Source organism: Lutra lutra, chromosome 11, assembly GCF_902655055.1.
Source record: "Lutra lutra chromosome 11, mLutLut1.2, whole genome shotgun sequence".
NCBI lineage: Eukaryota > Metazoa > Chordata > Mammalia > Carnivora > Mustelidae > Lutra > Lutra lutra.
Window position 1 is genome coordinate 21,954,860 of NC_062288.1, and position 22,152 is coordinate 21,977,011.

The 22,152-nt window shown below is 36.4% G+C and overlaps 1 protein-coding gene across 4 annotated transcripts in view; it reads right to left on the reverse strand.

Moving 5' to 3' along the window:
* FAM185A (family with sequence similarity 185 member A) overlaps positions 1-22,152 on the reverse strand; it is a 156,246-nt gene that overhangs the window by 102,262 nt on the left and 31,832 nt on the right. For all 4 annotated transcript variants that reach the window (XR_007121357.1, XM_047694152.1, XM_047694154.1 and 1 more), the window contains exons 6-7: positions 16,806-16,901; positions 12,619-12,753 (exon numbers count right to left, since the gene is read on the reverse strand). Coding sequence is in view for 3 of the 4 variants with exons in the window: in XM_047694152.1 (XP_047550108.1) it covers positions 12,619-12,753; positions 16,806-16,901 (231 nt within the window). In the remaining variant the exon portion in view is untranslated. The remainder of the gene's footprint in view (positions 1-12,618; positions 12,754-16,805; positions 16,902-22,152) is intronic.

The window sequence follows — 22,152 nt, forward strand, 5'->3', positions numbered from 1 at the left end:
CAGTGCCAATGAGTTTGCCACAAGGGCCCTCTCCATCCCTCCATCCCAGAGGAAGACCAGGTCATTTGAATAATAAGACCACTTTGCTTTTTCAACCTAGACAGGGCCTAGCGTGGAACAATCTTTTTCTTTTGCTAATAACTTTCTTACCCCTATTCTCCCCTGGAAAAACCTTCCACTTTGTACAACTCTTTGGTGTGCCTCTCTACTCACTAGGTGAGGTGTTGCCCAATTCATAAATTGTTTAATAAAGCCACTTAGATTTTCAAATTTACCTAGTTGAATTTTGTTATTTCATGGGAGCTTCTTTTTTTCTTCCAACTCTTCGTTATTAAGGGGTTCAGCTTTGTCAATTTTTTTTTAAGATTTTATTTATTTATTTGACAGAGAGAGAGGGATCACAAGTAGGCAGAGAGACAGGCAAAGAGAGAGGGGGAAGCAAGCTCCCTGCTAAGCAGAGAGCCTGACGCGGGGCTCGATCCCAGGACCCTGGGATCATGATCCGAGCCGAAGGCAGAGGCTTAACCCACTGAGCCGCCCAGGAGCCCCCAGCTTTGTCAATTTAAACGTACTTTTTGTGCCTGTGCTGCATTTGGTAGGTCACAATTTCAAGGTACCTGCACCCAAGAGTTTTTCTATAACACAATTTTTTTCCTGGTAATTCAAATAAATGTAGAGGAAAGAACTGGAAATCCTAAGCGTTGGTTGCTCTAACTTTATTATTACTATTATTATTTTTTAAAAATATTTATTTATTTGAGAGAGAAAGAGAGAGCACAAGTAGGCAGAGCAGCAGGCAGAGGGAGAGGGAGAAGCAGGCTCTCGGCTGAGCAGGGATCCTGATGGGAGGCTTGATACGGACCCTGGGATCATGACCTGAGCTGAAGGCAGCCGCTTAACCGACTGAGCCACCCAGGCGCCCCAACTTTATTATTTTTTCACACCATTTGGCATCAATAGCAAAGTATAAACAATAGTAAGGTTTTCCCAACTATCTAAGATTTTTTTTCCTTAATATACTTACTCATTGCGTCCGCAGTCATGCTTTTCTTGCTTATGGAAAGAGAAGCCAATCTACTCATTTCCTTTTGGAGCAGTAGAGGCTACTGTAAGGATGGAAGACCTTCCCCTGCCCTAGGGTTCTTCTAGCTGGACTTAGAACCAAACTGATATGAGACAGATTTACAGGAAAAAATCAAATTTAATAGGTGTACATGAGGAATCCACACAGACATGAAATCCCAAAGACAATAAGGCAATATGAAGTTTATATAAGCTAAGGAGAGGGATAGGCCTGATATGAAGGGGAGAAGACCATTAGCAGGAAAGTGAAAGGAGATGTTTTAAGAAACAAAAATTGCCCCATTATGCAGATAAGTTTCTTAGGTAAAGGGGAGTCTCTGTTAATAGCTCTCTAGCTGGCTCAGACTCTCCTTTCCAATGTAAATTTATGCAGCTGAGGAGGCGGTAGACAGCTTTACCTGCATTCTGCTAGGTTTTGATTACTTTTAACTTGAAATAATCTTGATCCCAAAGTAGTCCATCTTGGGGCAGCGGGCCCTTGGCCCTTATACTGCACATAATGCTACTGCTACTAACAAAATGAACACATAGCAGTTTTAGCCTAGAAACAATACTCAAAAAGAAAGACAGTTTATACAATTCCATTTAGGTTGCTTAAAAATAGCTTTCCCTATTTTGCATATAAGTAATTTACCCAAAGATCTTCATACTTTGGTTGGCCTGAATCTGTGGAGACTCTACTTCTAATTTGTAAAGTTTATAAATTCCCTCCTACAAAAATCTTACAACACATATTGGAACTTGCAGTTGCAGAAAACAACAAAATAAATTAAATAAATTTAATTCCCTTTGCCGAGGATAATGTTGTATTTGGCAAAAATGGGAAATGACTACCTTATCTCTATATAGTTTGGCTTCCATTAAGTGGGAGGAAAAGTTTGTTTTCAGGACATGGTTTTGGGTGTCTTTAAAAATATTTTATTTATTTATTTATTTATTTATTTAAGAGACCCATGCAGGAGCAGCATGGGTAGAGGAAGAGGGAGAGAGAGAATCTGAAGCAGACCCTGTGCTGAGCACAGAGCCTGATGTGGGGCTCAATCTTAGGACCGTGAGATCATAACCTGAACTGAAACCAAGAGCTGGACACTTAATCGACTGTGCCACCCAGGCACCCCTCAGAATACGTTTTTAAACTCCAGTGTTTGCTAAGTCTGCCCTGTCCAAATCCAACCATATAAATATATGAGTTTCCAAGTTCTTTTATTTATTTTCCCCCAAATACCTAGTTGAGAAGCATTAATCATTATTTAACCCAAAATATACCTAATTTAATCAGCACTAGCTGTGCACAAAGATAGGCCTCTAAGTAGTACTTTGCAGAATTTAATTCTCTGGTTTAAAAATAGGCTTAAAAAGCTTCTTGGCTAAGGTGAGCTTCTCCTTCCCCTCCCTTGTTCTGAAACTCCACTTCCCTCTCCCAACCCTTATAACAGACTTTATTTAAACATTTGGTTCAGAAGATAATTTCTGTACTGCCTTATTAGCAGCATATTTAACTTCAATGTTCACGGCTGGAGGATTCCCTCTTCTACATTTTTATACACTACTGACCACCCACTATTGGGAAGCACCATGCTAAAGTAGTTTATATCTTTACACTCAAAAGATGTACAAAGACATGCTAATATCCTCAAAAAGTTTACCAAATGGCTAGGAAAGTAAATCATACACCTATGAAACATGAAATTTTATTATTTTAATGCATACTTTTCACAAATAAAACCTCTAGCCACACACAATTCTATAACCAAATGTTTTAATGTTGTCAACATTCAATAACTGTTTACAAGTCTCCCCTTGACAAAAATGTAACTCCAGGCATCTTAAAAAGTCATTACCGAAAAGAAAATATTTTTGAGCTAGTTTTAATGGTTCCCATCATTTATATTTTCTCTCAATTACCTGGAATAATAACAAAGTCAACAGTACTCTAGGTTTTGAGCAAGTAGCCAATCCGTTTTGCCCAAGAAATTCTCAGAAAGACTGTTCCTCAAATCTTTTGTTTAATCCCATCCACTGTATTTTTCAGTTCAGACATTGCAGTTTCCATTTCTAGAAATCCAATTTTGGTCTTTACATCTTTCATGTCTTCATCTTTAGTTAACTTTATGCTATATTCGAACAGGTAGAATACAGTTATTCTCTTATTTATTCTCTTATTCTCTCTTATTTTCCTTCTCTAATTCAGACATCTGTTTCTGTTCTAGATGGATTTCAATTGATATTCCCTTTATTATGGGTTATATTTTCTTGCCTTTTTGCATGTCTGATCATCTTTGAATGCCAGATATTGTAAATCTTGAACTTGGTTCAGGGATGCAGTTACGTTACTTGGAAACAGTTTAAGCCTTTTATCTCTTGCTTTAGTGATTTGTTAGGCAGTTCTAGAGGAATGTTCAGTCTAGGGACAACTGTTTCTAACAACTAAGTGTTCTACCCAATACCTGTAAGTTATGTTTTTTTCCAGTCTTGCAGTGTTCTTGCACTGGTGCAAACACCAAGGTTCTTTTTCCTCTGGTACTTTGTCCTATGAACTCTCACCGTCTTGGTCTGGACTCTCATCATGGTCTCCTCAACTCTGGGAGTCTGCTGGGTTCCACAGTGGTTCCCTCTCCCTGTGTACCACAGCCTGGAGACTCTCGAGGGACTAGGCAGGGGCTCATTTTGTTTATTTCCCATCCCTCAGTGATCACTTTCTCTCCTTACCTGATATATAATGTCTTAGAAACTGTTTACTCGTGCTTTTTTTCTGTTTACAAAATTTTGTTGTTGTTGTTTTAGATAAAAGGGTAAATCAGTCCACTGATTTGTATTTTTTACCAGTTTTATTCCACTTCTTGACTGGAAACCTCCATTGTTTCTTTCTCCCTCTCCCCATTGTCTTCCTCTCTCTCACTCCCTTTATTACACAAACTTCTTATTTTGAAATAATAAAGACTCATAACAAGTTGCAAAAATAGTTCACAGAGGTTCTGAGCACTCATTAACCCAGTTCTCCCAATGGTCTCATAATCATAATGTATTACCAAAACCAAGTAATTGGTTGGCAAAGTACAATTAATCAGACTACAGATCTTACTCAGATTTCATCATTTTTTGCATACACTTTTTGTGTTTACTGTTATGACATTTTATCACATGTATAGATTTATGACATCATTATAATCAAGATATAGAACTGCTCTATCACCACAAAGCAAGTGTCCTTTGTGACGTCTCTTTATGGTCTTATCCTTATAGATTTACAACATTAATCAAGATATGGAACTATTCTATCACCACAAAGCAAGTGTCCTTTGTGACGTTTCTTTATAGTCTTATCCTCTGTCTCCTTCCCTAACCTTTGGAAGCTACTTGTCTAGTCTCAATTTCTATAATACTGTCACTCTAAAAATGTCATATAAATGGAATCATACAGTGTATGACATTTTGAGACTGGCTTTTTTCACTCAGCATGCTGCCCTTTAGTTCCATCTAAGTTGTATTTATCAATAGATCATTCTTTTTATTTTTTTTAAGATTTTATTTATTTATTTATTTGACAGAGAGCGAGCAAGTGAACACAAGCAGGGGGAGCAGCAGGCAGAGGGAAAGGGAGAAGTAGGATCCTCACAGAGCAGAGGGCGGGTGTGGGGCCAATCCCAGGACCCTGGGATCATGACCTGACCTGAAGGCAGTTGCTTAACTGACTGAGCCACCCAGGCACACTTGTATCATTCCTCTTTATTGCTGAATAGTATTCCATTATATAGACATACTACAGTCTGTGTAACCATTTACTAACAGAAGGGTATTCTCATCATTTCTTGCTTTGGGTATTACAAATAAAGCTATAAATATTTGTGTACAGGTTTTTATGTGAAACTTTAAGTTTCATTTGTCCAAGACAAATGTCTAGGAATGTAATTGTTGGGTCATATGGTAGTTTTAAGTTTAGTTTTTCAACAAACTGCCAGACTGAATTTTAGAGTAGGTATATCATTTTACATTCCTAACAGCAATGTAGGAGATATCCAATCCTTCCGCATACTTGCCAGCATTTGGTATTATCAGTATTTTTTATTTTACCCATTCTAATAGGTAGTATCTCATTCTGGTTTTAATTTGCACTTCACTAATGGCTAGTGATGCTGAACATTTTGTGTTTTTATTTGCCACAATATATATATTCTACGGTTGCACTGTTTCTTAAATCTTATATAATCACAATTTTATGGGCATAAATCATTTTTTCCTCATTACTGGGGAGAGATCATTCAGGATAAGATTTGGCTATGGTTCGGTATTTCTTAAATGACTACAATAAATACAAAAACAAAAACAAGGGGCGCCTGGGTGGCTCAGTGGGTTAAGCCGCTGCCTTCGGCTCAGGTCATGATCTCAGGGTCCTGGGATCGAGCCCCGCATCGGGCTCTCTGCTCAGCGGGGAGCTTGCTTCCTCCTCTCTCTCTGCCTGCCTCTCTGCCTGCTTGTGATCTCTCTCTGTCAAATAAATAAATAAAATCTTAAAAACAAAAACAAAAACAAAAACAAACAAAATCCCCAGGCATTACAAATAGGATTCATATGCTCTAAGATTAGGGCCTGCACTTTAATCTCTAGTCTAGATGGTAAGAAATTATAGCCCACAGGCTGAATCTGGCCTGAGGCCTGCTTTTATGGCCTAAGAGCTAAGAATGACTTTTACATTTTTAAAGGGTTATTAAAAAAACATATTTTTTTTTATATGTAGCCTGCAACGTCTAACATATTTACTGTCTAGCCTTACAGGTAATGTTTGCAGATAAAAAGAAAGAAAACCTGGTCTTTTTGGTAAACATTAACAAAGTTGATGTCTAATTATCTAAGACATTCTCAGTTAACTTACACTTTAAAAAATGATGGGGAAACAAAAACACATTAAAAGCACAAACAGTCTGAAGGCAGTTTTTCCACATTAGCTCCCTGTCAAAGTATTTTTAAGTAGACAGCCATAAGCCTATAGCACTCTTCATTCTCTTACTGAATTTCTTCCATGTCATCTTAAAGCACATTTACGTAACTGACAAATCCATGTGCTATAAGCTTGGAGAAAACTCAAACTTCAGTGTGCTCTAAAAAAAGAATTATTTCTATGAGTCATATCAAAAAACTAGGTATTTTTCCCCCTTTGGAGGGAAAACACTGTCACTAGATTTTAAAAGTGGCATTCTGGGGGGCTTAGTACCATTTCATCCTCTTTTCCAACCCATGCACCAGTTTTCCATTGTAAATCACAATACCCTTAACTGTGTAACTCTCTGGCTTAAAAACAAGCTCAGAACTCTCTTTTGACTTGGTTGTCTAATTCCAAATGAATTCATTTTTTTATATGCTTTACATTTCCAGTCTGACTAAAATAAAGAGAACACAGTAGTATCACCTCCTCTACTAAGCAGACAAGGGCAAACATCATTTGGCTGGTGACATGCTTCATCTCTAATACTCTCCAACATCTAAACTGGGGGCTTTAAGACAAAAGGATTTTGTACCGCATGCAGTTTTGGGCTCACAGAATGTCTTGATATACACAGTGAGGTTTCATATCTAAGTTGATAAACCAAGACTAAAACCCAACAGAGAAGTCAATTTCTTTTAAGAAATATGTTACCTAAGCCACTCACCACTCATTAAATTTGCCATAAATGGATAGAGCACAAAACTTGGAATCAAGGATCTTATAAGGATTAAAAAATGCACGCCAAAGGATATACACTGTGCACAGCTTTTAAAGTACATAAATGTTTCAGCCTGAGAGTCCCTGGCTTTCTTTTGACCTCCGAATAGCATATAATACTTATAAATCACTTTAAGAATTGTACAAGGTACAGTTACTAGTGACAGCAAAAACGAAGGAAACCATGAAGCAGGAAATCAAATAAAATGACAGGGCTGAGACATCAAACCCTGTGGGAAGCCTGAGCCCTAGGGACTAATTTTTACAGGCCTGATTTCTTGCAGAAATCATGCAAAAGTCATGCTACAGATACAATCCAGACTTTTTAGCAGTGAGGGTATTTCTGTTTCTATGCCTCATAGGCTCTGTAAGGAAGGCCCAAATGAGCTGAGCTCAGCTGCCTATAATAACAACTCACATATAAAGCTGCTCATTATTTCCAAAATTGGGTTTCATGTTGGAATTCTCCACAGAAAAAGCAATTTGCCCTGATTTTCTTGAAAAAGTCCTCTCAAATTATTCCATCCAGGGGCGCCTGGGTGGCTTAGTAGGTGAGGCCTCTGCCCTCGGCTCAGGTCATGGTCTCGAGGTCCTGGGATCCAGCCCTGCATCGGGCTCTCCTCAGCGGGGAGCATGCTTCCCCCTCTCTCTCTTCGCCTGCCTCTCTGCCTACTTGTGATCTCTGTCAAATAAACTTCGGAAAAAATTTTTTCCATCCATTTAATAAATAAGGTCTGTGGCCTTCTGGGCACCAAACAGTTTTAGAATTAAAATGAAATATGAAAGCTTCTATAAACTCAGTCACTTGTTCACCCAGCTCTGTCCAAAGGAACTATTCTGTTTTTATCTGCGATCCCTCTGCACAATTACTCTAATAGATTTAAACTAATAATGAGAGACAATCTATAGATACAACTGGGGCTAACAGTATGTCATGTGGTACTCTACAAAAAAATTCTGATGATTAGTTCCTAGATTATTACGCTGTGGGCAGGAAATAAACTTCATTCTGCAACTTGGGCCTTCCTGGTTTAGGAAGGAAGGAGGGACTAGAAAACAAATACTTTGAGAAGCCTCATAATAACCAATAAAGTAAGCATCTATCTTTCTCACAGCATCCAATTACCTATTTCCTCAACCAAAATTTATTGAAGGCTTATATGTTTGTTTGTTGATTTTAAGAGAGCTTGCAGCAGAGTCCAGGCCACTGACCTCTTTCTCCTGACTTACTGCAGTAACATGCTAATTAGCTTTTCCTTCACTCACCATTGTCCCTTACAATCTTTCTCCACTCAAAATTTAGTGCACATTTGTAATGCACAGATTTGGTTGTATAAACCCAGATGAAAACCTTTTGGTGTCTTTGCAATGCACTTAGTATAAAATCCAAATCAGTCCTATATGATCTGACCCCTCCCAAAGTTTCCAGCCTTCCTTTATGCCACTTTCCCTACTCTATGTACTCTAGCTATGCTGCACTTCTCTCACTTATTCAAACTCACAATGCTAGTCTAATTTAGATGTGTCATGTGCTTTCACTCTACCCTATACATACATTTAATACATTCATTCCACTTTACCATGTTCACTGATTTGTCTTGCCTTACTAGGATGTAACCTTCTCAGAGGATACCTTTCATGCCTAGTTTCTAGCAGTGTTTGGCTCAATAATCAATAAAAGTTTGTTGAATGACTGACCAAATAAAGGAAAATAGAGAAGACAGAAGCAGGGGCTATGCAAAGGAAAGATGATGTTTGTTTTTAAATATATTATGCTTGAGGTGGTACTGGCTGAGTGGAATAAGAATAGGTAAGAAAAAAAGAGATCAGGTCTGCAGGTACTGATTTTATCCAGTGACAGGACTAGTAAGTATTCTTAAAGGATTTAATGAGGTTTTTTCTTAATGGCTGAAATGTTGAAAATAGGGCTTTAAAACTGAATTAAAACTAAATGTAAATTTCAGGAAGACACAAGATTCTACGAGTAACAAAAAAATGACAAAGTAACTTAAATTTCTAATTCAAAAATTCTTAATATACACAAAATAATTTGATTATGCTATCATTCAGAACATTATTAAACAAATTTATATTATTGCTTTAGATTATGGGGACCAAAAAAGGTAACTCTATTGCCTCCTTACTAAAATCAAGAGATTAGATCACAAGAAGTTGATTCTTACTACATTTAATACAGTTACATTTTCATCAAATTTTCACTATGTCACTAAGAGTCTACCTATCAGCCACAGAGTGACATTTGAGGGTGGGTATGTATACAGGTCTTATTTTTGCTACTTGTTATGCTTTTTGTTAAGATTCTATGATTTTTAACAAATTACTTTTTAGACTTTTATTACACACAAAATGAATAAAGGCATACCTTGCTTTATTGCACTTTGCTTTCTCATGCTTTGTAGACACTGCATTTTTCACAAACTGAAGATCTGTGGCAACCCTGCAGTTGCTCACTTTGTGTCTGTGTGTCACATTTTGGTAATTCTCACCATATTTTAAGCTTCTTCATTATTATTACATGTGTTACGATGATCTGTGATCAGTGGTCTTTGATTTTACTAAAGTGACTGACTTGAAGCACCATAAATGGCAACAATACAAGACTGCAAACTTAATTGATAAATGTGGTCAGTCCCCCATCTCTCTCTCTCTCCTTAGACCTCCCTATTTCCTGAGACACAACAATATTGTGCCAACAATATTAGGCCAATTAATAATCCTACAATAATAATCCTACAATAGTCTCCAAGTGTTTAAGTGAAAATAAGAGTCATATACTTCTTACTTTAAATCAAAAGCTAAAAATGATTAAGCTTCGTGAGGAAGCCTTGTCCAAAGCCAAGACAGGCAGAAAGCTAGGTGTCCTGTGCCAAAATGTTAGCCAAGTTGTGAATGTAAAAGAAAAGTTCTTGAAGGAAAATTGAAAGTCTGACCAGTGAACACACAAATGATAAGAAAGTGAAATAGCCTTATTACTGATATGGAGAAAGTTTTAACAGTCTGGATAGAAGATCCAACCAACCACAACATTCCCTTAAGCCAAAGCCTAATCCAGAGCAAGGCCCTAACACACTTTAAGTCTATGAACGCTCAGGTGAGAAAGCTGAATGAGAAAGGTTTGATGCCAGCAGAAGCTGGTTCGTGACGTTTAAGGAAAGAAGCTGTCTCCAGAACGTAAGAGTGCAGGGTGAAGCACAAGGGGCTAATGCAGAAGCTGCAGCAAATTATCCAGAAGATCTATGTAAGATCATTAATGAAGGTGATACACTAAACAACCAATTTTCAATGTATACAAACGCCTTACATTGGAGGAAGATGCCACCTAAGAATTTCATAGCTAGAGAGGAGAAGTCCATGCCTGGCTTCAAAACTTCAAAGGACAGGCTGACTCTCCTGATAGAGGTTAATCCAGCTGTTAACTTTAAGTTGAAGCCAATGCTGATTTACCACTCTGGAAATCCTAGGGCTCTTAAAAATTATGCTAAACCTACTCTGACTGGGCTCAATCAATGGAACAGCAAAACCTGGATGATAGCTCATCTGTTTACAACATGGTTTACTAAATATTTTAAGTCCACTGTTGAGACCTATTGTTCAAAAAAAAGATTCCTTTCAAAATATGACTGCTCATTGACAATGCAGCGGTCACCCAAGAGCTCTGATGAGATGTACAATGAGATTAATGTTCTCGTGCCTGCCAGCACAACATCCATCCTGCAGCGTATGGATCAAGGAGTCATTTCAACTTTCTAGTCTTATTATTTAAGAAATACATTTCATAAAGCTATAGCTGCACTAGAAAGTGATTTCTCTGATGCATCTGGGCAAAATAAATTAAAAACCTTCTGAAAAGGATTCATTACTCTAGCTGCCATTAAGGACATTCATGATTCATGGAAAGAGTTAAAGTATCAATATTAGCAGGAGTTTGGAAGAAGCTGATTCATGGATGACTTTGAAGGGTTCAAGACTTTAGTGGGGAAAGTAAATGCAAATGTAGTAGAAAGAGGAAAAGAAACAGAAGCAGAAGTAGAGTCTGAAGCTGTGACTGAACTGCTGCAATCTCAAGAGATAAATTTTAATGGATGAAGAGCTGCTTTTTATGGACAAACAAATAAAGTGGTTTCTCAAGACAGAATCCATTCCTGGCGAAGATATTATAAAGACCGTGGGAATGACAACAAAGAATTTAGAATATTACACAAACTTACTTGATAAAGCAGCAGCAGAATTTGAGAGGATTGATTCTAATTCTGAAAGTTCTGTGTGTAAATGCTATCAAACAGCATTATGCATTACAGAGAAATCATTTGTGAAAGGAAGAATCAATGCTGCAAACTTCACTACTGTTTTATCTTAAGAAATTGCCATAGCTACCACAACCTTCAACCTTCAGCAACCCTTACCAGTCACCAGCCATCAACATCCATGCAAAAAGATTATGACTCACCAAAAGCTCAGATGATGATTAGCATTTTTTTTTGCAACAAAGCATTTTTAATTAAGGTATCTGTATTGTTTTTTTAGACACAGTGCTACTGTATACTTTAACAGACTACATCATACTATAAATGTAGCTTTTATATGTACTAGGAAACTGAAAATATTCATTTGAGTTGCTTCATTGAAGTGGTGTGGATCAGAACGCACAAGATCTTTGAGGTATGCCTGTATTTGAAAATGAAACTGATCTCATGAAGACACTTCATTGGCACCACCACTACCACCACACACTTTTTCAATGTCCTTCTCAATGCCATTCTGGTAAGATCTGAAGGAAAACTTCACCAGCATTAATTCTTTTTTTGTATTGTGTACATGTATTTAGTATGTAATATGTATACAATAAATATTTTAAAAAGTAGTATCAGCCAACAGTGCAGCCAGAGGTAATCAGAAAAAATGTGCAAAAGCCATTCATATTTCTGGGACTGAGAATTTGTTTTATTAAAAAAGCAAGTTTATAATGTGCATAATACCAAACCAAATTTGTGTTTATTCTAATCATACAAAGTTAACTTTGAGTCTTGTTATACATATATATTTAGATGATATTTAAGGCCAAGAGTTAGAAAGCAGCTATACCAGGAAAAAAAAAAAAATTATGGTCTTAAAAATTTTTAAATTATAGTAAAAAATGCATAAAACATACAATCTCAATCATTTTTAAGTTACAGATCAGTAGTGTTAAGTATACTCACATCACTGTACAACAGATCTCCAGAACTTTTTCATCTTGCAAAACTGAAATGCTATATACACTCTTTGAATAACTTCCCATTCTCCCCTTCCCCTGCTTTCTGTTTTTATAAATCTGACTACTTTAGATATCACATATAAGAGGAATCATACAGTATTTGGCTTTTTGTGACTGGTTTATTTCACTTAGCATGATGTCCTGAAGGTTCAACCATGTTTCATCATGTGACAAGATTTCCTTCCATTTTAAGGCTAAATAATATTCCACTTTATGTATATACCACATTTCACTTATCCATTCATCTATCAATAGACATTTGGGTTGCTTTTACCTTTTCGCTACTGTGAGTAATGCTGCTGTGAACATGCGTGTGCAAACATCTCCTGGAGATAGAAAATTTTTTAAACTGATTTTATCCAATGTCATCTAGGGAGTGTTTCAAACTAAATGCCAGCATTGTGCTACTTACTGATAAGCAGTTGGAAGAAAAGAGTGTCAAACACCAAAATGTGACAATGGAAAGGAATAAAAGAGTAAAACTGCAGTAAAGCATACCATATTTCTACCTATGTATGGATGATGACTATTTATCTCACATAGTAAAATGTGTTATCCTTACCAGTAATTATTACAGCATCGTCTTTATGAACTTCAGTCATTTCTTGAACATGGACTTCTGAGTTCACATCAACCTCTCTTCCTGATAACTGTAAATGAGCTTGAAGAGAAGATGCGACCTTGACAAGAATAGAGCCTATAATAAATTTTAAAAAGTTTATTAATGCAAGAAAATGAAAAATACCAGGGGCTATTTGAAAAATGACTGAAAGAGTAGCAATGCTCCTGGAACACTGTCTTTAACTCCTTAGCACACTTTATTTACCCAGCAGTGCAGGGCACCTGAATGGCTCAGTCGGTTAAGCATCTGCCTTCAGCTCAGGTCATGATCCTAGGGTCCTGGGATTGAGCCCCACATCAGATTCCCTGCTCAGCTGGGAATCTGCTTCTTCCCTCTCCCTCTGACCCTACCCCTGATTGTGCTCGCTTTCAGTCTCTCTCTAATGAAAAACAAACAAACAAACAAACCAACAAAAAAAACCCCAACTTTAAAAGAATATAAACAGCAGTGCCTTTTCCTTACTTCCAAGGCATTCACATTAACTTCTGCCAAGGGCATGAGTCATTAGAATATTGTGAACTTGTTCGGCAAATAGCCCTAGTCAGCTTATCCGATATCAGAAAAGTGAGTAGTAAACTTTGTAGACAATGTTCACCATTAATTGAGCATTTACTGAGAGCAAGACAGCTGAAATGATCTCTTAATTTACATATCAACTTTATGAGGTATTATTAGAATTCCAATTTTAAAATGAGAACTTGCTCAAGTAACCACTAGCACTAGTGTTGGAATCTAGCTTCACTTCAGTGACAAGAGCCCATGCTCTTAACCGCTGTGGTATTTCACACACTGCTCCCTCATCATATTATAGGAGTTGTGATTTCCCTGATCACTGTGACAAAACTTGAATCCTAAGCTCTTGTGCTTTCAGTTGTATCTTGTATGTGTGCACTGGGGAGGGAGGGGTGGTGATTATAAAAAGGGAACATTTGAATTTCAACTAATGTTTCCTTTCAATGGATTAGTCTTTTAGGTGCCTGAGACAAGACATTCAAGTTTATTTCCATACAATCTTGTAGAAATTTAAGCTTTTAAAGGAGGGAATAAGAAAAAGTATTCCGTTAGCAAATAAATAATTTTCTAAAACAACTAGATAGGTTGCAGGGCAAACTCACCAACACACTCCTGTTTCACTCTGTTTCTCATATATCAAATCAAGTAAGAGGCTCTGGCCAAAGAGCATTAAGCCCATTTCCTCTGCAGACAAAGGTGGTCAGGACGACTTTCATTGTGAATGTTGTAAAGATTTCTTTTAAAATGGACTTATTTATGGGTCATTGTTTGTCTCTTAGTTTGGTTAACATCAGCCTAAATTTCTCTAATTTCTTATCTTCTCCATCTTTCTACCTGGAACCAGAAAGTCTGGGGTAAAACTGATAAACTCTCATAATTAACCCCCAAAAAGGTGGGGTGGGAAACAAAGCATATCACTGCAACTGGGTTATTTTATTTATAAAACAAACTGCTTTTCAGATTTTAAATGTAAACTACTGATAGGAGAGTCCCTATAACAATAGGTTTGAGGGACTAAGGGCGAAAAAAACCTAGAAAATTTCAGAATGAATAAAGATGCATGCTTTTCTACCAAACATACTTTAAAAAGTAGGAAAAAAAATAGATTTTTAAAACTTTTCTGTAGCACTTTTTACCTCTAAATACATCAAATGTGGTAATTTTATGAATACTTTTTTTCTGTTCTTAAATGAAAGAGATGTTAAATCTATGATAGCTTTAAAATGTTAAGCATTGCAACTACTTCTTCCCTCATCTCTCTCTACATTCTTGAAAAACAAGTCATCACTATCAAAACTCCATTATTATCTGTGAAAGAAGAATTCCCATGATTTGAAAACTTTCCCAAATGTCCCATCTTTATCTTTTTTAGAAAGGAGAGCTCTTGCTACATTTTCAACCTCTTTCACTTCATAAACTATTTTGATGGTTACTGACACCAATACCATTTTTTAAATTAAAATGTGAACTAATACTAACCATACCATTTATTGAAGGCATACTATATTAAGATCATTGGTTTCATCATGGACAAATTTTAAATGGAAGAGTCAGTACTCAGATGCAGGTCTGACTTTTAAGCCTAAACACAGCCTTTTGAAAGAATTAATAAGGTTAACTCATAAGAAGAGAGAAAACAAGCATGCAACATTCTTTTTCACATGGCAAAATAGAGAACATCTAAGAGACACAAGTGGTTGGCTCCCAAACCCTACAGCAAGACAGGGGCAGAGCTGGAAAGGATTCTAGATGTTTTTACAAGCATTAAGCAACAGAATCCTGAACATTTTCCATTACTCTTTTAAAAAGTTACTATTCCTAAGTATAGTTAGAATTAAAAGACCTGAATTAAGACAGAAATTTTTGTTTTCAGTTATCTTTAAGCTTCATGCCAGTCCAAATAGGAAAAACCACACAATTATAAACTTAATCAACTCTTGCAGCATCATATCCTATTTCAATAGATAACTAGAACAAAATCCCAAATAATGCTCAAAAATATTTTAAGTTGATGAAGATTAACAATGATTTTTGTTTGTCTTATTTTACTTTTTTGTCCATCCATACAAAACAGGAAATAACTTTCATGTAAGAGCTACTTATTGAAAACTTTGTACTCTGTTACTAGTTATAGTAAATTAGTAATGGTTTACATTTTTTCTCTTAGGGCCTTCATAATAAGAGAATATATGACTTTTATGGCACTTACAAAATACCCTGAATGGCATTACTGAAGCTCTCAGGAATTCAGTGAGAACACAATATTATCCTATTTTAAAAGAAAAAAATGCAATCTTGAGAAATCAAATCACATCTCTGTGTCAGCAAAAAAAACTTCTGTTTAAGGCCTCTGTGTTTGTAGTTTCATTTTGACACTCTGAGAGCCGTTGGACAAAAAAGTATTAAACCAACATAACCAAGAAATTGCCAACAGCAGGTTTCTGTAAGGAAATATTCCTTGTTATACATATATAGTCCTGTTCTGGCCAATATGCAGATCTTCTAGATTTTATTTAAAACTTTTTTTTAAACAACTACATTTCTTAGCTTTCTGCACCCAGGTCACTTCAGCCCCTAAGGCTAAGCTACTCCAAGTATCCGAGCCACTTGCCACCATGTACACACAGACAAATATTCAGTCTTCATATGACTAAAAAGTGTATTAGTTTTAATGAAATACTTGAATTCTTAGAATAAATTATTTGTAACAGAAATAAGATTTTAGAAGAAATACATCATAACAAGACTTAATACTTTAAGAGATTAAGTCAACAATGACTTTAGAGGACCTTCCTGATGACACCTTTTTTTCAGGATCATACATTGCAAAGAATTACTCTAGTGTGATGGCTCCAGAAGATCTGATTACAGGATGGTAGAAAGCCTCCAAAAGAATGTACAGGAGCATTTTCCCTCCAAAGAATATTCTATTTCAGACATAAAACCAAACTGAAAAGCCCAAACAGTAACACTAAATAATTCCACAGTAACAGTCAATATTTACTAACATTTTTGTTTGAACTACAAAGGGAACAACAACAGTCTTTATGGCCATCTGTTCCAAAAGTTTCAAAAATCATTTGGTCCAGAGGACCAGTATTCCAGTCAGTCTTTATTATTCTTTTCTTTTTCTCTTTTTAAAGAATTTATTTTTAAGCAATCTCTACACCCAATGTGGGGCTCAAACTCACAACCCCAAGATCAAGAGTTGCATGTTCCACCAACTGAGCCAGCCAGGTGCCGTTCTGGTCAGTCTTTATTTCATTTTATTTTTTAAAAGATTTTATTTATTCATTTGAGAAAGACCAGAAAGGGAGAGAGAGAGAGAGAGAATATGGTGGGGTGGGGGGGGGCAGAGAGTAACAGAGAAACAGATACACCACTGAGCAAGGAGCCTAATGCAGGGCTCTGTCCCCCAGGATCATGACCTGAGCTGAAGGCCAGTTACTTAACCAACTGAGCCCACCACCATCAGTCTTTAAATCGAGTTTTATCAGAAGAAAATTTTCTTGAACTCATGTCAGTATAGATAAAATAACCTGACCATCTCTTTCCTGGATGTTATTACATAAACCTTCCGTAGACCATATATCAAAACATTCCACTTGGCTAACCTTCATGGGATTTCAACTCCACTTTCCCTAGTTGGCTGACATAAACATCTATTGCACCCTGATGAGTTGAGGCCTGTAGACATCCAGAGGATGAATCTAGGGGAAAAAAAAAACAAAACTGTAAGTATAATCATTCTTATTGTAGTAACTGAAATGATAAACTTGAAATAAAGGACTCTACTTCGGCAGTAGGATAAGGCACTAAGAGTCTTGCAAGGTTTTGTATTTACCCCATAGTTATGCCATCTTTCACTTTAAAAAGAAAACAGAATCAGTAATCTACACCTACATAACAAAAAATCCCTATGTCTATAGTCACCTACATAACTTATTGATAAACATGCTTACTATGCAACCTAATATCTAGGAAGGACAGTACACAAGCTGTGGATCATTCAGAGCCAAGATTATTAAGCACCATTGATATAATTAGTTTATTATTCACTTTCAATATTTACGAAAGAATTTTCTCTCATGTACAGATACACAGAAGTAGTAGCAAAGTCAACAAAAATCAGAACTTCTTATATTTTTTCCTTTCAGCAAAACTGCTAGTCTTAAAAAATTCTGCTAATAATGAAAGCTTACTCTAGATAAGATTTTGTTGCATTTCTTAAACAGAAATGGAGAAAAGGGAGTCACTTAAAGAGTGAGTGAAGCTTGTTTCTTTTCAAATTTCTGGAATTGAACATATATCTTTCAGTCAGGAGAAGAAAACCATAATTAAAGTGGTGCTGATTTGAAATTCAAGTATTGTCGTCATTGACCCCAGTTTTCAAAAAGTCAGCATTTCAAGTTCAAGGGAAAGCTGACCAAGTTAGAGACAAAGAAGTAAGAGAATGATGTTGAAGAGTCAGCACTAAGTAGCTCCTTCTTCCTCAACCATGACAACTGAGCCTTTGATCTAATATTCTGTCTGACTGTCCTGGGAAGGCCAAAGTGTATTTTTTTTTAGAAAGGCCCCTTAAAAAGGATATTTTATCAAGAATTTTACTACTTCAAAGTGGAACCAAATCAGGGAGTGTGGTGAAAATATTGCCAAAAATTATATTAAACTTTTAGTAAAATGTGAAGAAAAAACATTTGTATACTATACATTTTTCTTCAAATTTTTACATGACCCTAAACAAAGCTACTTGGGAATAAACTAGTTAAAATCTGACCCCAAGATAATTCATAATAATTATCTGTAACCTATACTGAAAAATGGCCTTTATTGGACCCACTTTCTTTAAATCCTAAGTTCAAAAGTTAACACTGATGGTGGGAAATTAAGCCATTAGTGATAAATGACACAGACTAGTTGGGCAAAGAATATCTTTCTCCTCAGTTACCAACAGAAACTCCTCTTAAATAACTCCTTAATACATCCTAAAAGAAGTCAAGTAAAAATATATTATGATTAAAAAATGTGGACTACACAATGTGTGTATTATCCCAGGTTGAACAAAGTAAAATATCTGAAACTTTAGTTTGCTTTCTTACTTTCTCTAGGGGGAAAAAAACACAAGATGTTCATGAGGCTAATAAATAGTACTTTTTCACTTCTCCCTCCAAGTCCATGGGAAATAACAGCTAAATAATTTTATCACAAGCCACTGAGTAATTACATTCTCATGTTATCAGTCTTGAGCTCTGATAATGGCCAATCCCTTAGAGACGGTTCCCCCCCCCCCCCAAAAAAAATCAAAACTCAAGATGTTTTCAAAAGAGAAAGTAAAAGGGATATTGGAAAAGCGATGTAGCAAAACAAACAATAATTTTCTTTTGTTTTGTGTAATACAAATGATTGGAAGTAAGAATTAATTACCAAGAGTCAAACTAAGACTTTCTCTACAAAGTTTCATTTTTTGGAAATTCACCTAATGGAGAAATTCTATAGTTCTCAGAAGAAGCCTTAAGGGAAATATGCATTTGAGGGTGATTAAGAAGTGAACAGAAATTATTAGTGCAGTAAGTGTTTGGAATAAGTGGGCTCTCACTGAAAGCTAGCTATCATCACGATTTTGGACAAGGATCTGGTTGGTCTCATAGAGACCACTGAGTTTTCCTGGAAACTTACACATACAAAACTGATGTTAACTACTAGTTAATCACTACATACAACCAAAAAACCCAACTACATACAACCAAAACCCCCAGATATTTGCAATATACATTTAACTAACAGCAGAGAAAAACAACTACTTGAAAGGCTAAAATTCCAAACTTTCAGATAAAGGAAAAATTCTTTTCAATCAGTCAAGCAAGTTCAGAAAGTGCTTCCGAATATTTACCATTTTACTTCAAGTTTCAACATATACATACTAAGGAACAGCAACACAACAGATATTTCTTCATTTCTGCAACTTGATTCCTATATTTCCAAACCTACACTTTGCCAAGAACAAGGAACAAATTTCACATACAGGATGTAAAGGATTTGCAAAGGCAGAACTGTAAGGTCATTTTAAGTAAGATTTTTTAGGTATCCTGCCTTGGTATTCCGTATTAGAGAGGAGGCATTAGGAGGCTGGGCTTACAAGGGGCACACAAGGCAATCACCCCACCTCCTGCTCCAAACATGAAGATATTCTTTTTTTTTAAGATAAAATTACCAGTACATGGCTTCTGGCAGTGCCTTCCAAAAGAGACAACATAGGATAGAGAAAGTAAAGCTAGGTGAGCAACTCTATTAGCACTCCAATTCTACTATTACCTATTACCAAGCTTTGCTTTCTATTGTTGACTCATTTAACTTTATTTTTAAGATTTTATTTATTTATTTGACAGACGGATCACAAGTAGGCAGAGAGGCAGGCAGAGAGAGAGGAGGAAGCAGGCTCCCTACTGAGCAGAGAGCCTGATGTGGGGCTCGATCCCAGGAACCTGAGATCATGACCTGAGCTGAAGGCAGAGGCTTTAACCCACTGAACCACCCAGGTGCCCCTCATTTTACTTTATTTTTAAAGATTTATTTATTTATTGGGGAGGGGGAGAGAGAGAGAGCGAGCGCACGCAGGCTGGCAGAGGTAGAGAATCTTTAAGCACTGAGGGCAGTTTCTCAACAACCATTCCAATATTTTGAAGGCTCTGCTATTCTAATACATTTCCCTCTCAAGTTCCACAAATCACTTATTTCTTTTTAACTAATTTGCTTTTACTAATCTCAATTCCTCAAAAATCCAGTAGACTTTAACTAGGTTATCATGATTTGTAGAGCAGCCTTAACTTTCTCCAGCAAACCTTTTATGAAAAATACAAGCCAACCACTTAAGAAACTTCAAATAGGGGCGCCTGGGTGGCTCAGTGGGTTAAAGCCTCTGCCTTCAGCTCAGGTCATGATCTCAGGGTCCTGGGATCAAGCCCTGCATCGGGCTCTCTGCTCCACAGGGAGCCTGCTTCCTCCCCTCTCTCTCTGCCTGCCTCTCTGCCTACTTGTGATTTCTCTCTCTCTGTCAAATAAATAAAATCTTTAAAAAAAAAAAAAAAGAAACTTCAAATAAACATTACACTTGTCACCTTTGGGATTAAGGCATCATATTCAAAATTTCAGCAGACTCATGACAACAATGGCTTATAAGCTCTATAGCAGGGATGGCAAACTACAGCCCTCCTCCTTTTTCTCCTGTTTTTATTAATGAAGTTTTATTGGAACATAGACACATCCATTTGTGTGTATACTGTCAATGACTGCTTTGTGTTAAAATGAGAGAGTTGCATAGTACAGACAGACTGTGTGGCCTACAGGGCCAAAAATACTTAATATCTGGCCCTTTACAAAGTATGCAGACTCCTAGAGGAAATAAGCTCTTAATTTTTTTTTAAAGTAAAATTTAAATCTGTGTAAGACAAAGAGATTTACCAATCTACTGAAATCAGTTCTTTTCCTAAGGCCTCACTTACTTAGTCTCCCACTCTCCCCAAGTTCTCTTTCTTTACCTTGAAAATGACAGGTTCATTCCATTTTCAGGGCTTATACTGGCTTTTCCTCTATCTGGAAAGCTCTGCATCCAGAATTTTATGAGCCTCTTTCCCATTATTCTGGCTTTAGTTCAAATGTCCCTTCCTCAGACCCTCCCTGATTGCTAAATGCTGTAGCTTTCTTTTCCCCACTCTTTATTCCCATTAGCCTCTCTTATTTATTCATTGCATGATCTGAAGTTATCTTTGGTTATTTATATGCTTATTGTCTTTCTTCTCAGGCCAAACGTGAGCATGGAGACTACGTCTTGTTGACCATAATATTCTCTAGTACCTTAAAGAGTTCCTGGTATATAGCAGGCAATCAATAAAATAGATGTTGACTAGTTACTGCAATACTCAAGATTGTCTTCAAACATTAACACAATGTTAAAATAATAAATAGAGACATAATTTATATCTTTTTTCCAAAGTCCACACTATGACAGATCAACATATGGTAACTTAACAAATAAATACGTTTTCTCTTATTTTAAGAGATTCTTCCAAAATAAATCCCCAAATTTATCAACCACATTTACAAAATAAGAATTCAACCTTTAAGTATCTTCACATATTTGTGGATTTTTAAGAACCTAAAACTACAGACACAACTTATATTTTGCTAAAGAAAATTATGAAGGGTCTATAACTACTGCTATTATTGTGGTCAATTATATATATATATTTTTTTTTCTTAAGATTTGTTTATTCATTTGAAAGAGAGAGCCAGAGAGAGCACATATATGTGCAAGTGAGGGGAGAGGCAGAGGGAAAAGACTCTCCAAGCAGATTCCCTGCCAACCAGAGACCCCAATTCAGGGCTCTATCTCAAGACCCCAAGGATCACCACCCACGCCAAAACCAAGAGTCAGATGTTCAATCAACTGAGCCATCCAGGCACCCCTATACTTCTTCACACTGGAGTCAGGTCATTTTCTTTGTGTGGAAAGAGATTTATTTAAGAAAAATAAAACATTTTGCCTGCAAATCCCTCTAGCATGTAATAGTGGGAAAAAGAAAAAGTTCATATGGAAAATTAAAAAGAATTTATAATGTTAATCATTTATACAGAATTTGAAACCATCTTCAAATATGTACATTACTTCTCATTTCATACTTGCTATTACAATTCTTTTCCAGTATGGATAAATAACCATTTATTTCCAATTTTCGAGAGAATGGTTTTCCATTTATGTTCCCATATTTCCATTCAAGAATAACACTAGCATTATTGTATTATATCATATTATAAGTATTCCTCAGATTCCTATCTGCCTAATGGGCCTTCTAGTTGGTAGTTCAATTCCCTGTGCCTCCCAATTTGCAACATTCTCCTCCTTTTCCTCCCTTGCCTTTTTGCTGCAAACTCTGCCCATGTCTAGCATTTTACTTCTTCAGCTAG